Genomic DNA, 16,142 nt, shown 5'->3' on the forward strand with positions numbered 1-16,142 from the left:
GACTATACCAACTCCAATCACCCTATTGGGCAGATGGTGCCTTTGTGACCACTTCCCTCTGAATCGGATAGGTCCCTGAATGTTGACCTGACAGAACTGCAGACCCACCCGGTACCCATCTTCACACCCAAACAATGGGGAACTCTGAAGTTCAGAACACCTGGGTTCACTTCCTAGCTCCTCCACCCATTTGCCACGTGATGTCAGACAAGTTACTCGACCTGTGCTTCAGTTATCTATAAAGTGGGATGATTTTAGTACCCACCTGACAAAGTGATAATGGGGATTAATAAATTAATAACATAGTGTATTCAGAACAGTACTTAGAAAGCGCTGTTCTTGTTGATGGTAGACACACATTATGGAAACACACGTCCTAGTACTGCTGCAGACAATGTGTTGCACAAACACAAACCACCTTCTAGAGTGGAGACGGCCACAGCTTGCTTAGAGACCAGCTAAGCCAACAGTGAAATGTGATCTTTGCTATGAATCAACGCATGGCTTGCTTCCTGCTGAACTATGGCCAGCCTATTTCCAAAGACATCCACTCTGCCCCTGTCCCCATCAGGACCAGGAGAAGCAACCCTTTGGGAGAGTTGAGCCCCTCTGGCTTTGGGGTGGCTGCTACTTGTCATGTCTCTGCTGAGGTCCTGGCCTGGGCCTGATGCCTGGCTTCCCAGCCGTGAGTTGTACCCGATGGATAGCAGGCGTTACCTTCGTTCCCCAGATGGCAAGAACCTGACTGTCCCAGAGACAAGTTAGGAGGAATTCAAGTCTAGTGATTCCTGATGTCTAGTGATGTCTCTCCAGTGAAGGAGAGAATAAAGAAGGTGGGAGAGGTGCCAGTCCCTTGCTCCATTTGGCGCTGAGCTTGTGACATCTGCTGATCTTTAGCTAAAACCCGCTCGCTGATGGTCCACTGCCAGGTGAGACTGTCCTCCTTTACGCACTGAGATCACCTCTCAAGTCTCCGTCTATCCTTTCTTTAGGACTCTGAAACTTAAGGCTTTGGGGTGTGGGGGTGGGGAAACGTGTAATGATCCTGTCCTAGACTTCTTGAACCCAAATCTCTGAGGATAGAGCTCGAGCCCTTCCCTGATTCCTGTGCACTTCTCTGCTGGAAAACTAAGGATTTATGGGAATCATCGGACCCTGAGGGGCCTGGAGGCAGATGGTCATTTAGTATAAGCTTAGCAGGTTTTGTCCAAAGGCAGACAAAAACTGGCATTTCTCTGTCCTGATTCTAGTTTTCTGAGAACTGACTCAGGAAGTCAACAGTTGGGTCCAGATGAAAATGGTCTTATTTTTACTAGCTGAATTTGGACTCCATGCTGCATAGTTTCCCAGCCTTCCTTCTGCAGGATCATACACTGAGATGGGTGCCAACACCTAGGTGGGGGTCCCTTGAATATCTGGGTTGAGGTGTGCCCTGGTCTGAGTGGCAGAGCAGGCTGGCCATGGGAAGGAACACGCTGGCCTCAATGGAAGGGAAAGAGGGAGCCATAGTAGGTCATTAACCCCGGCTGAAGAGAGGTTCCTGGCGGGTGATGAACAGGCTGCTATGGATGAGTGGAAACATCTCCCATGGGTCCCACCCCTCACTAAGAGCCTGGGGGCTTGGCAGGGGCACCAGGCACCATCTCCAGCACGCACACCTCACTGGACACTGTTTGGCAGCCTTTGGCGTACATGAGAACACACGGCTGAGATATTTCCCGGCAGGCTCCTTCCTAAGGACCACCATTCTGGCAGTCAGCAGGCAGCTGCGGGACAGACCCGAGGCCTAGGAAGGTAGGTGGGCTTGGGATTCACATAGTGTGAGCCCGGCTCTGAGAAATGAAGCTCTCGCTGGGGCCGGGCCAGCCAGGTGTTGGGGACCGTGAGAACAGCCCAGCAAGGCTCTCCTCAGTGGATTTCATGAGAGGGGAGCCCGCAAGGGCTGAGGGCCACACGTTTGCCCCTCCTTAACATAAAGAGTTTTGTAACCTCATGCGCTGTTGGTGGGGCTGATAGATCATGAGGATTAAACATCTGTGAGGTGCTGTGTTACTTCACCAGACAAACCACAGAGGCCTGTGCTGTCAAAATCCTGTACCCTGTCAGCAGATAAGGGGGGGCACTCATTGGTTTCTAAGCCTGGAGAACCTCGGCTGCCATTGGTTGACTTGTCTCCTCTAGACCTGCTGCAGAAAAGCTTTGTTACAGTTATTTGCAAAAGCAGGCAGAGCGCTTTGAAGAAAAGCCCCGCACAAACAGAACGCGTGCAACAGCAGGATGTTCCACTCTGAGGCTAATCCCACCCTATCCCTGGCTAGGCTCTGTCATGTCAGTCGGGGGTGCCTTCCCTGGAGAAGGGCCCCCTGAGGCAAAGGGGAGAGCACCCAACATGATATCGTGGTCAGCAGATCTGAAGCTGAGCCCTAATCTGACTGTGTGTCTTTGGCTAAGTCACTCAGCTTTTTTCCCGATTTTGTCAGCTACTTTGGTGGTGTGTGAGGATTAACTACACGCTGCCTGAGAAATGTCTTGGCCGATGGCTGGAAAGTCCATAGAAAGTCCTGGTTTCAGGCAGCTTCCTTCAGAGCTCTAAGGCTGCCACCAGCTTTGCCCCTTGGTCTTTCTTCCCCTGGGTAGAGCCCGTTTCCGGATATACCTGGCGGCTCTGGCCGCAGCCTCTCACCATGGCAACACTTAGGGCACCAGAGAAAAATGTGTGCCTCTGGCTTGGCATCCTGGCATCCACTCGGAGATTCAGTCTGCCCAGACCAGGTTAAGTCACCTGCCCATCCCTGAACCAACCAGTGGGGCGGGGACGCTGAGTGCACGGAGCAGCTTCACCCGCTTTCTCACCTGGTCACCAGGTGTTGCTAGAGCTGCTCCCACGGGCCAGTGCTATTGTATGTTCTGGAGACACGGCAGGGATGAGACAGATCAGACCCTACCTTGTTGGGACTGTCTTCCCAGTAAGAGAGACAGAAAACAAACAAATACATTGTATAAAAGGCTACAAAATTGGGCAACGATGAGAGCTATTAAACAACAACAACAACAACCAACCAAAGCAGATTGAGAGGGTAGAGAGTGATGTGGGGTGATGCTGGGGTGCTGCTCTAGATAAGATGGTCAGGGAATGCCTCTCTTAGGAGGCGACATCTGAATAGGGATCTGAATGAAATGAGAAGAGAGGCTGTGGGAAGAAGAGCTGGGTATAGGACATGCTGGGCAGAGGGAGGAGGTGCAAAGGCTCTCAGGCAGAGTAAGCCAGGAGATTAAGGAAGAGCCATAACGGCCAGAGCATTGGACTGAGCAGGGCACAGTGGGAGAGGAGGGGAGACGGGGGCAGAGCCATGCTATACTGGGCTCTGCAGGCTGAGGGAAAGAGACAGGATTTTACTCTGACCAGAGGGAAGAGACCCAGCATGAGTTATATTGGAAAAATACGTCCACCTACAAATGGCCAACAGGTATATGAAAAGATGCGCACATCACTGAGCATCAGAGAAATGCAAACCAAATCCACACCTGTCAGGATGATGATCATCAAAGAGAGATAATATTGTTGGCGAAGATAAGGAGGAAAGGGAACACTTGGGCATGGTCAGCGGGAATGTAAACGTTGGTCGCAGCCATGGTGGAAAAGAGTTGGGAGGTTCTTCAGAAAGTTAAAAATTGAACTGCCATATGATCCAGCAACCCCACTTCTGGGTGTGTATCCAAAGGAAATAAAAACAGTATCTTTTTTTTTTTTAATTTTTTTTTGAAGATTTTATTTATTTATTTGAGAGAGAGAATGAGAGAGAGCACATGAGAGGGGTTAGGGTCAGAGGGAGAAGCAGACCCCCTGCTGAGCAGGGAGCCTGATGCGGGACTCGATCCCGGGACTCCAGGATCATGACCTGAGCCGAAGGCAGTCGCCCAACCAAATGAGCCACCCAGGCGCCCTAAAAACAGTATCTTGAAGAGATTCGTATACCCCTGTGTTCATTGCAGTATTATTCACGATAGCCAAGACATGGAAACAATCTGAAGGCCTGTCAATGGATGAATGAGTAAAGAAAACATGGTATGTTTTCTTTACACGCACAATATACAACGGAATATTACTCAGCTATGAGAAAGAAGGAAATGCTGCCATTTGCAATAACATGGATGGACCTTGAAGGCATTATGCTAAGTGAGATAAGTCAGACAGAGAAAGACATACTGTATGATCTCATAGGTGAGATTTTTAAAAATCTGCACTTGTAAAAAAGGACCAGAATGGTGATTACGAGGGACTGGGGGATGGGGGAATTAGAGAGATGTTCTCTAAGGGTCCAAATATACAACTAGTAGGTAAATATGTTCCGGAGATCTGATGTACAACCTCGTGATTATGGTCAATGAGACTGATTATTAACTTCAAAGTGACTAAGAGCCTAGATCTGAGCTGCTCCCCGCACAAAAATGAAATAATAAATGTGTGACATGACGAAGGTGTTCACTAATGCAACTGTGCTAACGAATCGCAATAGGTAAATGTATCAAACCAGAGTGCTGTAATTCTATCACAACTTTAAAAAGACACACCTATTAAACAGGTAATAACAACAAAAGAGGTCTTTGCTGCTGTGTGGGGAGGGCTGGGGGAAGCAGGGACAGACAAGAGTGGCTGGGACAAGGGGGTGGTGTGGAACCCGAAAGAAGCAGCTAGACTTAAGAGTATTTTAGGTTATGGGTTCCATCCCTGGAAGCGGAACCTGGTGATCTTCCCACATGGAAATTAGGGGCTGTCACCTGAAGTAGTGAGATTAGATGCTGGTGGATGAGAAGCATGAACTCTCTATGGTTTGACCAGTTGTGGTTTCATGCAGTTTTGTCTTTGGAGGTATTTTCTCACTCACCATTATTAGCTTTTTCTGGGTTGAGGACTGTGTCTCCAGTCTTGCTTCCTTCCTCCAAGGCCTAGAATAACTGTGAAGGGTTTTAGAGAAGAAGCGGTCTAGCCCCAAACTCTTTACAGAGGAGAATCCGTGGGATGGTGCAAAGTCCCTCCACTGATTAGAGCTGGACCCGGCATGCGGCTCTCCTGACTCCCAGTGCTGGCTTCATTCACAAACACAGGCTTGATGTGGGGTGCTGCCAAGGACGGTGAGGATGATAGAAGAGGGTTTAACCCTCCTGAAGGCTCCATCAGCACCTCCCAAGTAACCAGTGTGCTCACTAAACAGGGCCCCGTTGACCTCAGGGCCCTAAGGCCCCTCCTACAGAAATCCTCGAGACACCCCGGTGCTCTGTCAGCAGCTGTTCATCAGCAACTCCAATGAGAGTCAAGAGTCGAGGCCATAAAAGGCAGGCACACAGATGGGAAACACCGGCGTAGTGCCTTATTTGCAGCACTATTATTTTTCTGTAGAGGAAACTTCATCTGAGACACAGGCTTTCCATTCCTGCTGGGAGAGCTGACAGCGGACAGTTCATTGCTCTGGAGCCAGAGGGATATACTTCAGCTTCTGAGCAGAGCTGCGGTTCTACGGTCTATAAAGCAAGATGCATGGACAGCTCTGCAGGAGGGAACAGCCGGCGAGGGACTGCCTGGAGTCCTCCCCCAGACGCTCAGCGCTGGCCAGCCTCCTCGGGGACGCCTGGCTTTGGCGCTCAGGACCCAGCACAGCGCCTGGTGCGCAGGAGGAATTGCTACCTGCCTGGTGAGAGCAGGGCCAGAGATAGGCACGCTTCCTGGGTGGTAGCACGTGCCCTCTGGGTGGCGTCCGGGGTGCCTGGGGGTGCTGGGTGTCACGAGAGTAGAGATGAACTGAGTAATCTGTGGTTCTCCCCAAGGGCGTTGCAGCCAAGGGCTCTCTCTCTCTCTCACTTTCTCTCCCCACCACCCGCCCCCTGGCTTTAATTCTCTTCTAAGATAAATAATCCAGCTTCTCTTTAATCAGTAACCACTGTGGTCAGGAGAAGCCATCACAGAGGTCGGGAGGAGTGGGTAGCAGGTTTACTCATGAAAATGGCCGGGCTGTCCTCCCGGGGAGGGAGGGGAAGTGATGCTGTGGGTGCTTGTCTTTCCTCACCGTGCTATGGGGTGGGGGAGGCTGTCTCCCCATGTCTGTGCGGTGCTGAGGGCACAGACAGCATGCATGAGTAGTCAGCAATGAGCTCCCTGAGAGTGCAGGAAGTCTTGATGGAAGACACGGGCAAGAAGAGCAACATCTCTGGTGGGAAGCAGGGAAGTAGGGAGAGGAGCCCGAGGTACACGAGGGAGGGAGGCCTGACCCCAGGACACACTGCTGGCCTTGGGCACTGATCAAAGATTCTTATGGGCCATCGGATGGCAGCGAACCACACAAGGAGGAGTGTGGCTGGAGCAGGGGTGCGGCAGGGGAGAAGGGTGAAGGGAGGCTGGCATCATGTGATTTGGTCCTATAGTCCCGACTCCTTAGTTCTGACTTTAACAAGGAAGGGGGGGGCAACACACACACACACACAGCTTCCTGCTCCTGACCTTAAACAGGGGGTGTGGGGGCTAGCCTGTGCATGGGTGCAGGCAGCGGGCTTCGGGATAATGCTCTCCATGGCTGCCGGCAACCGGGAGAGTGCCCTCGCCAACAGGGAGTCGGAGTCGCTGAAAGTGCCCCCGGGGAGGGGGGCCCTTCAGCCAACGCAGCCTCCAAAGGTGGCCACGGGGAAGGGGCGCAGTCCTGCTCTGAGCTCTTCCTGTCGTTCTGCCCAATAGCCCAGCCCCCTCCCCGCCCAGCAAGCAACAGCCTGGCTCCTGGGCCGCCTCCTCTCAGCCCTCAGGCCACTACTGTGTGGAGGTGAGGACACCCTCCCTGGCGGCTTGTGTGTGTAGGAACACGCACGTTTCCATCTCGAATATTTCCTCGCCGTTCTCTAGGCGGCAGACAACCAGGTGGGGGGCTAGCTCCCGCGTCCTTACTTTCCCCTCCAATCCCCCGTGCCCAGGGAACACAAGCAACACACCTCTCGCTCTTTGAACCCCTGTGTCCTAGAAGAGGCTGCCCATCTGTCCTTCTTACACACAAAATGCACACACATGCAGACAACAGACCTATTTTTCTAGCCATGCTGTATTCAGCTTCCCCTTTACTCAAAATTTCATGTCCCAGTATGTGTGTGCATATGCGTGTATGTGTGTGCATGAGTGTGCATGCACGTGTGTGCATGGGTGTGCACATGCGTGTGTACATACACATGTTGGCCAACCTCTGCCCACCTTAAAAACAAATCATCTCTAATATCTCTGCTTGCCTCACAGAAGCCCAGCGGGCCCCGAAGTAAAGTCATCCTATAAGGTAAATTCACCAAAGACCGTTTTTCCAGAAAGCCCACAGAAGTGTCTGGAGGCAATGGCACCCAGACCCGGAACACGAAGGCACAAAAGGCATCTCTCCTGAAGGAAAGCAGTTGCTATTATTTTGGTCCCACGTGAGCAACAAAGAAACGCCAGTTGTCTTTCTCTGGCAGCCGCTCACATCCGAGGTCCTCCTCACAGATCAATTTAATTACAGGCACGAATGCCCGCTCAGTGCGGGGTACAAACTGGGAGCCTTGGATTTCAATAATGTCCAAACTGCTTAGAAATCCAAATACAGCCAACCCTCAATTATCCACACTGAGGAAAGGGAGCGTGGATAATCCTGAACAGCGATGATTAAAAAATCATTTCTTTTGGCTTTTGGGAGGTACCATATGTTATTTGCAACAGAACAGCAAAATTTCCTCTCTAGTTATGTTTTGCTGAGATTACTATTGCAATGAGCTTGCGTTTCTCCTCATGCACCGGCTGACGGCCGTGGGAGTAAGACCGAGGAGTGTGTGCAGGGGTCAGAAGAGTGGCAGGGGAAGCCAGCATGAAGGGAAGGAGCAACATGGCCTGAAGCACCGATGAAAGAAAAAAGAAATCAAGGCTCTGGGTCTCTTCTCTCTTGAAAAGAGAGAGTAGAATGGGGGAGAAAGAGGAAGAAGAAAAAGAAGAGTAAACCATTTTCAAACCCTAACTGGAGAGACCAGCTTTAAGAGAGCAAGTTCTCCTGGGGCGTGGCCTTACTTCTGTCAAGCTCTCTGAACATGTATGATTCTGTGACATGGTCCATCTCCTTAGAACACCCAGTCTACTCTTTGTGGAGCGTGACTAGCGCCCTCCTGCCTCCTTGCTTTTGCTTATGCTGAACCACCTGCCTGCAATGTCCTCCTCTCCTGTCCTATCCAAAATTCATCCATCTTTCAAGATCCAGCACATTTCCCGCCTTTCCAGAAAGTTCTTTTCTTCTTGTATCCACTGGAAGCAACTTTCTTCCTCCTCTCCCACTCCCCTCCTAAATGCCCAGAGCACAGTGTTCTCTCTGCTAACTTATTTGGAGTGTAGGCTCCGGGAGCACAGGGAGAGATGCTGTGCCAGACCACTCAGTGTTTCTCGTTTTGGTACATGGGAGGTGCCCCCTACCTGGAGACTGAGAGGCTAAATCCTGCAGCAAGGAGTGAACACACTAAACCAATAGTTCTCAAGCTTGAGTGATGTTAGGCTCTCGTGGGGGACTTGGTGACAGAGTTTCGCCAGGATCAGCCCCCCGGAGATGCTGCTTCAGTAGGTTGGGGGGACTCAGAGTTAGGCATTTTTCAACAAGCACCCAGGAGACTGAGCCCTGAGAAGTCAGCTTTAAACACACATATCACCAAGGCTCACACACTGAACTTCTCTCCTGGCATTCCACTTACATAGGTGAAGCCAAAAGGTTAAGAACAGAGACACTGAGAAACACAATGGGGTTATTACTGTTCTCTGTCATACTTCCTAAAGCTGAGGTCAGCATTTTCTTAAGTAAAAAAACAAACAAAACTGCAAAAAACAGCGGTGAAAATAGTACAGAGATTTGCAACAGATTCTCCATATTTCCTTCAGCTGAAGCGGCACGTTTTTGCACTTTTTAGCATCTCTGATATTGGGGTGCCCCTTACCATCCACATTTGGGGCACAGCCCTGGCTATGTGTACTAACTTATTCTTAGCTCCTCACTCTGCCGTCATGTATATCAATGAATTATGTGCATTCCTGGGGCTATTCACTGCCATTAAATAATTTTTAAAAGATTATACTATAAATATATTATACTATAAATAATTTTTAAAAGATTATACTATAATATGGTGTTGAAATGAAGCACTGTGTATACAGAAGGGCATGAAAACAGAGCAGCAGGGCATACATTTGGTATTAGTGAAGTGAGCATCTACTGGAGGAATAACCATACCGCCATCCTTTCTTGCAAAGCTGCAGCCAATTGAACCAATGTCGTGATAGCTCTGTTACTCGAACTGTAGTACCAGCTGGGTGGCCTCACCTGGGGGTGTGTGAGATTAGAGAATTGCAAGCTCTAGCCCACACCTATTTTATATCCACTTTTAAACAGGATCCTCAGGTGATTTGTATGAACATGAAAGTTTGAGAAGTATAGCTTTATAGGACTCAAGAAAGGAATATATCCACCAGTAGATAAAGCTGTTATGTTTGTTACCAAGATAAGTACAGAAGGATTGCTTATCACAGGCTAGGCAAAAAAGCTTACAAAAAGAGATGTCAGTGACTCAGAAAAAAAAATACGGGCGATAATAAGGAAACATATCACCAATTCACTTGCAAGCCTGGAGGACATTATTGTAGGAAAAACTGTGGCCGTAGATGACTTAAAAGTGACTGGGAAAAGTTCAACTGAACGTGAACAAATTTTGCAGAACAACAACCAATTTATTTCACTGTCTTCCTTTTTAGATATGTATGAGAGTGATTTGTGGTAACAACAGATGTTTAAATTAATCCAAAAGAGCTCTTTCAATAAGAGAAAAAATCATGAGGAAAGAAATCATGTCATAGTTTAATTAGGAACATTCTTTGTTCTTAATGATACAAAAAGTGACGGGGAATCTTACAACCGAAGGCATCTCAGATTTAAAGAAATGCAAGTAAAAGTCCCACACATTCCACCGCATTGCCTTTTTTTCTTAGAGTTTAAATTTCAATAATCATTGTTTCAATTCTGATAATTCCTAACATCAAGTTATTTTACATAAAAAAATGAAATTTTGAGATTGACTCTGCTTTTTCAATTTTTGCTTTTTTTTTTTTTTAGGTCTACCAACTCTGTGCCATTAATCTCTTACTAAGAAAAAACCAGTTTGTCTTCTCTAGCCACCATATTTTAGAAGCTAGAGAGTTGGAGAACATGACAGATGGAAATGAGGCGGAAAGATGTTGGTCCAGACTGACCTTAAGAGCTATGTGCCCCCTTTTCCTCTTTCAAACAATGGCAATCACAAAACATGTAAAAAACCTATTAGCTGCTTTCATAATGTTATTGTATTTAATCCTGAGAAACTTATCAAACAGGTACCATTATCCCCCTTTCCACCAGTGAAGAGAGCGAGGTCAGAAGCGCGAAGGAACTCACCCGAGAAGACAAGGCCCGGCATCAGGGGGACCAGGATTGGAAGGATGGGATCACAGCAGCCCCTCTGAGCCCACGGCTCCGGAAGTGCAGCCCCACCAAGTGCATTGTCGGCTATCGCTTGGGCTGCACCTGGACCACTGCCAGCCTCCACTGGCGGACTCTTTGAAACTCATTCCTCAGAGTTAGCGAGGAATCCAGACACTGTCTTCTGCAGCCATGAAGGTCTGCAGCTGAGTTGCTGGCCTGACAGTGCTCGTGGCTGAACAGCAACAGCTTAGAACACAAAAGCCCTTGCCTCTGATGCAGAAGCTGTTACCTGTTCTTCACTGCACCGAGGCCTCCAGGACCTCAGATTTTCTTTCCATATAATAGGACCCCATGTCTTGCAGAGTTTCTTGCAACTTTCTTTTAGATGGAGCTCAGCTCACTTCACACCTGGTGGTCGTGTGAGAGCGCACCGTGTGACTGACCCCATGCCTGACCCTGGGGGCGCTGTCTCATTGCTAACCTTTGACCCTGCTTCATGGGTTCACCGCAAGAACCTTCTCCCTGAGATTCTTGCTCCTTTCTAATGAACTCAAAATGCTATTCTGAAAAGTGATCTCTCTTACCTCTCATTAATTACGTTAGTGGGTCTCCATCTTTGCTGCCGTTAGAATCACCTGAAGAGCATGAAAAAAAATCTCTAGCGCTCAGGCCACACCTCCTGCCAATTAAACCAGACTCTCTGGAGGAATCTCTGGAGGGATCCAGGATCAGTGTTTTTTTCTTTTAAGCTTTGCTGGTGATTGCGATAGGCAACCAAGTTTATGAGGCAGCAAATCACCTGACTTGTCTCCTTCAGCCTGTCCACCAGCTACTGTTGTTACCCCTTCCAATTAAGTTCTTCACTTTAAGAAAAAAATCCCTCTAATAGTCTTCCCTCACCTACATAGCCACTTTTCAAAAATAGCTTTTGTTTTTATTCCGAAAAAGCGCCACATTTATTGTACAACCATTATCCTTGCAAATATAGCCAAGCGGAGGGAAAGAAATACTAATCACCAGTCGTCTCACTAGGAGGCAGTAACTATTACTAGTGTGTTCATGAAGATACACCAGCATCTTTTCCTTGTATCTATTCTGTGCACGTGTGTTTTATTGTATAGACTGTTTTTGTAGCCTGCTTTTCTCACCTAAACATCCTTTCACTTGAACTTCTCAACCTCTTGCCTTTTCCTCTGTCCTGACCTCCATAGCTTTCGTAAATCCGTCTTTGTTGGGCTTTTCAACCTGGCCTTCTGCTGTGAATTCTGAAGCCTCTTTTTATCCTAATTGGAGATTCAGTTCAGAAGCACTAAACATGCTCCTTCTGGAGCCACTGTCTTTCCAAATGGCTCTACCATCTGGCTGCCCAACTGCTTAGCCAGACGTACCTGAGGTCATCATAGATTCCTTGGCCAGCTCACATTTCATTTCTAACCAATTATCAAAGCACACCCATTGTGCCTCTTCATTTTTCTTTTTTTTTGAATCTGTACACATCTCTGTATCTCACGGCTGCAACTTTCTTCCATCGAGACCACTCTCATCTTTGCCATGGCCTCCTAAATGGTCTCCTTCCCCTGCTTCTCCCTAGTCCACTCCCCACACAATCTGAGTGATTTCAGAAAGTCATTCCCATTACCTTTAAGGTAGAGTCTACACTCCTTACTAAGGCTTTCAAAACCTATGGGATTGCACCTGTTTAACTCCTGTCTCCCCAAACCTCCTCCTACAACCCCACACATTCCTGGGTCAGGAACACGGAACTGCATCCCTCTTTGTTCTGCCTAAAACATGCTTCCCATTCCTTTTTTCTGGTGGATGCCTACTCATCTTGCAGGTCTCAGATGGTTTCTCACTTCCCCGGAGTCTCCTCTGACTCCCTAAATCTGGATTAGAGGCCCTCTTTGTGCCCCCCTAATGTCCCATACCCCTGCTACCAAAGGCCATAATCACACTGAGTTGCAATCATCTCTGTGCTTGTCCATATTCCCCTCCAGACTGGGATGAGGGACCACATCTGTTTTGTACATCACTATGTCCCCAGCATCTAGTAACAAATACTTAAAACATTTGTTGAACGGACAATGAATGATTGCATCCCTTCATGCTATATCCTGTAATCAATCTTTAAGCACAGGAGGGGATCTCTTCCGGATTGTGATCTCAGTTGCTACTTAGAACATAAGCAGAGGCTGGGTGATGCTCTTCTCTGTGCTGCCAGGGGAACCCTGGCAAAGGGGACGGCTTTTTCCTGTCCTCTTGACCGGTCTCCCAGTCTTTCTCTGCCTCATACCCTTTCCGATTTTCTTTTATCTCCTCTTCCTGGCTTCCTCCTGCTTTGCAACCTCAAACAACCTTTGCGATTTCAAGTCAAATTAGCCGAGTTGAATTTTGTATGAGCTTAGTTTTATTTTTCACAGCAGAAGCTCCTTACTTCCTCATTAATAAGAGACACCATTGTGACCCAAAGCTCTGTAGCTTTTCAAGTAAAATCATGAATATCTGATGAGTATCTGATGTTAGCTTGTTGCTGACACCAGCATCTTCAACACTTCAGCCATGGGAAAAACAAAAGGAACTGGCAAAAGTAGAGATAAAATTGTATGATTTCTAGTCTTTCAAGGAGTTTGGGTTCCTTCTTCAAAATGTTGTGCATCTTTAGTGCCTCTGAATTAGCTGTATGACACCATCTGGGGATGAGTGAGGTTTTACAGAATATTAGGCATGTGTAATTTGGGGCCCCTTTAAAAAAAGAATACATTATAAATATACTACTTCTAAGCCTTGAAAAGTGCTTGTGCATGTTGGAGGCCCCTGAAAATCATCCTTCAGTAGGTAAGCCTGCTCTCTGTCTTCTGTGTTAATTTTTATAACTGGAGAAACTGAGGCCCAGAGTAATAGGTTCATCTGTGAGTTGGCTTGAGGACTGACGGCTGACATCCCTGTCCCCACTGGAGGACCTGCTACTCGCTATGGAGCTAGACAGACTTTAAAAATTAGCTAAATCGGGGTGCCTGGGTGGCTCAGTCGTTAAGTGTCTGCCTTCGGCTCAGGTCATGATCCCAGAATCCTGGGATCGAGCCCCTCATCGGGCTCTCTGCTCAGCGGGGAGCCTGCTTCTCCCTCTCCCACTCTGCCTGCTTGTGTTCCCTCTCTCACTGTCTCTCTCTGTCAAATAAATAAATAAAATCTTTAAAAAAAAATTAGCTAAATCTTTAGTTCCTTATTCCATTCACACAGGCCATGCCAGAAAGATGAAAATATGGGCAGGTAAAAAATATTTTTTTTTTTCAGCAAATTCAGGGTCTGCATGAGCAATAGGCTTCTTGGTCTGGTGGGAAGAGTTCTGGGCTGGGAGGTGGGAGAGGTGGTTCTGTGGGATCTTGTTCATACTGGTATCTACCCCAAAAATGGACCTGCTTATGCTGATTCTGAAACTGATTAATCTTGAGTTGGTTAATAAGCTTCTATTCCATGTTAATAGGAAAATCAGCAGATTTGGAACTTGGTAGGGTTGAGCAATGTAGACACCCAGTCAGTTTTATAAGAACAGGGGAAGCAAGAGCCAAGTACCACTTGACCATCCAGGGACTGTGGGGCTGTGCAGGGGTGGGGAGGACTCCTCAGAAACCCCCTCCCAGCCTGGAAGCCATCCCGAGGCTTCCGAGGTCAAGTGCCCGGATTCCTTATGTTTGCCTCAACTTCCCAAAGATACCTTCATCAGTCTGTGTCTGTTAGTAACTTCAGTTTTGCCTCCCGACTCTCTCATGGATCCCTCTTGCCCATTCAGGGCCCCTGAGTCTGCCCTGCAAGCTCCCACTTGTCCAGGACTATGGTTCAGGATCCTCATTTGGGGAGAGTACTGGTGGGACTCCAGTTTCCAACTGTGTCATCCAGGTTGTCATCCTGCCAGCAGAAATACTAATGTATTAGGAGGTAGGGGGGTGGTCACACAATTTAAAACTCCAGTCCCAGCTGTGTGCTTTGGACGGCATCCTTGCTCCAGGTTCCTAGTTTATAAAACTAAGGGCTGAATGTCATACTCTTGAAGGCCCTTTGCAACTCCATAGTCTGCAGATGCTAAGTTAAATTTGTCATAAAAATGAGCCTGGGTGGCTCAGTCAGTTAAGCGTCTGCCTTCAGCTCAGGTCATGATCCCAGGGTCCTGGGATGGAGTCTGACCCTCCTCCAGATGCTTCCTGCAGCAGTGCTCCCAAGGTTGGGCTCCCTGCTCAGCGGGAAGCCTGCTTCTCCCTCTGACCCTCCTCCTTCTCGTGCTCTCTTTCTCTCAAATAAATAAATAAAATCTTTAGAAAAAACTGAAGGACATTTGCTCCTTCACCTGTTAGGAGTGCTTTTATCTTTTTGGTTAATGAGGGCAGAGATAAGCACAGTTGGTCCATATGCTATACCTGCGGCACTTTTTATTTTGAAGGATGAAATTTGAGACCTGTCAAATTTCACTGAAAAGGGAGAGGGCATGCTGCCACGAGGGCTGGGCCTGAGCCCTGGAACCAGCAGGCACTGGCTGTTTACATTTGGGTGAGACTCATGACAAATAGGGATGTGCTTGGCAACAAACAGGCAAGGTGCTGAGCAAGCTCGGCGGGGAGCGGATTTGTCGCACCGCCTTCTCCGAGGGGCTGGGGTATAGGCCAGTTCTGGGGATTCAGGGCAGGAACTAGAGATACCAAGGAGGAGCAGGTCGGTCTAGAACTGAGGGCAGGAGCTTCATTTGGGAAAAACTCACTGAGGCCTTGGGGCAGAGCCATGGGGCATTTTTAGAGGGCACTGGCCTCTCACCTATGATGGGGAGGCCAGGGGTGGCATACAGTGGTGCTCAATAAAGGGCAGATTCCCTTCTTTCTGAGGGAATCTGCATCCCGCTGCCCACCTACTGCTGGGCCTTAGGTGCCTGGGATCACTCGGGTGGTGCCACAGTGGTCTCCCGGTGGGCGCCCTGGGCTTGGTGACCTCCAGAGGCAATGCTGGTCAGGCTATTGGTGGGCCAGTTGTGTTTGCTAAAGCTCTTTAAAACAATTCATACAATCGCAGGCTTGTCGCACATTGGATTCATGGCTCTGAAAGGGGTTCTTGTGCAGGCAAACCCCCCAGAAGGCCCAGGGCAGGGGTTGGGGTCACTCCCTGCTTTTCCCCATCTGGCTGCCAGCCCTGTGGCTACAGCTGGTACCAGAACGAGGCTAGGCCTGCTGAGCTGAACAACACTGTCCCTGAAGCCCACCGGGGTCCATGTTGGCTTTGGTAGTGGAGAACAAATGGGGAATTGTCTTGAGGCTTCCTTGTGCTCTGCTGAGGGTTAATAAGGGACTCCTTGGGGAGGCAGAAAGGCAGGAACCAGAAGGGCTCAGTTGCTGCAAACCCAGGTGCTCCTCTGTATTGAAACCCTCTTCCTAAGTAGGCCAGCTCAGCCGGCTGCATGCCTGCCACGAGCTCTCCGGCTGGGCAGGGGAGGGAGGAGCCCAGGCTGGGCTCTGCTCTCTGCACCTGGGCACAGCTGGGAATAGCAGTATTGGTTATCTGGGCATTTTTGTGCCAAATGCCATGCCCAGCACCATGCTTATCTTCATAGCAATCGACCCCAGGAGCCAGATGCTTCCTGCAGCAGTGCTCCCAAGGTTAGAGATGAGGGAGCTGGTGCAG

General features: G+C 48.7%; 1 protein-coding gene across 1 annotated transcript in view; it reads right to left on the bottom strand.

Moving 5' to 3' along the window:
• Nucleotides 1-10,786, bottom strand: part of DAPL1 (death associated protein like 1) — an 87,407-nt gene extending 76,621 nt beyond the window's left edge. The window contains exon 1 of the mRNA XM_035007973.1: nucleotides 10,455-10,786. Within this exon, the coding sequence (XP_034863864.1) occupies nucleotides 10,455-10,476 (22 nt within the window). The 5' untranslated portion in view covers nucleotides 10,477-10,786. The remainder of the gene's footprint in view (nucleotides 1-10,454) is intronic.
• Nucleotides 10,787-16,142: the final 5,356 nt, after the last annotated feature.

The sequence above is a fragment of the Mirounga leonina genome, unplaced genomic scaffold (genome assembly GCF_011800145.1).
Source record: "Mirounga leonina isolate KUSES-001 unplaced genomic scaffold, KU_Mleo_1.0 Mir_151, whole genome shotgun sequence".
Taxonomy (NCBI): Eukaryota; Metazoa; Chordata; class Mammalia; order Carnivora; family Phocidae; genus Mirounga; species Mirounga leonina.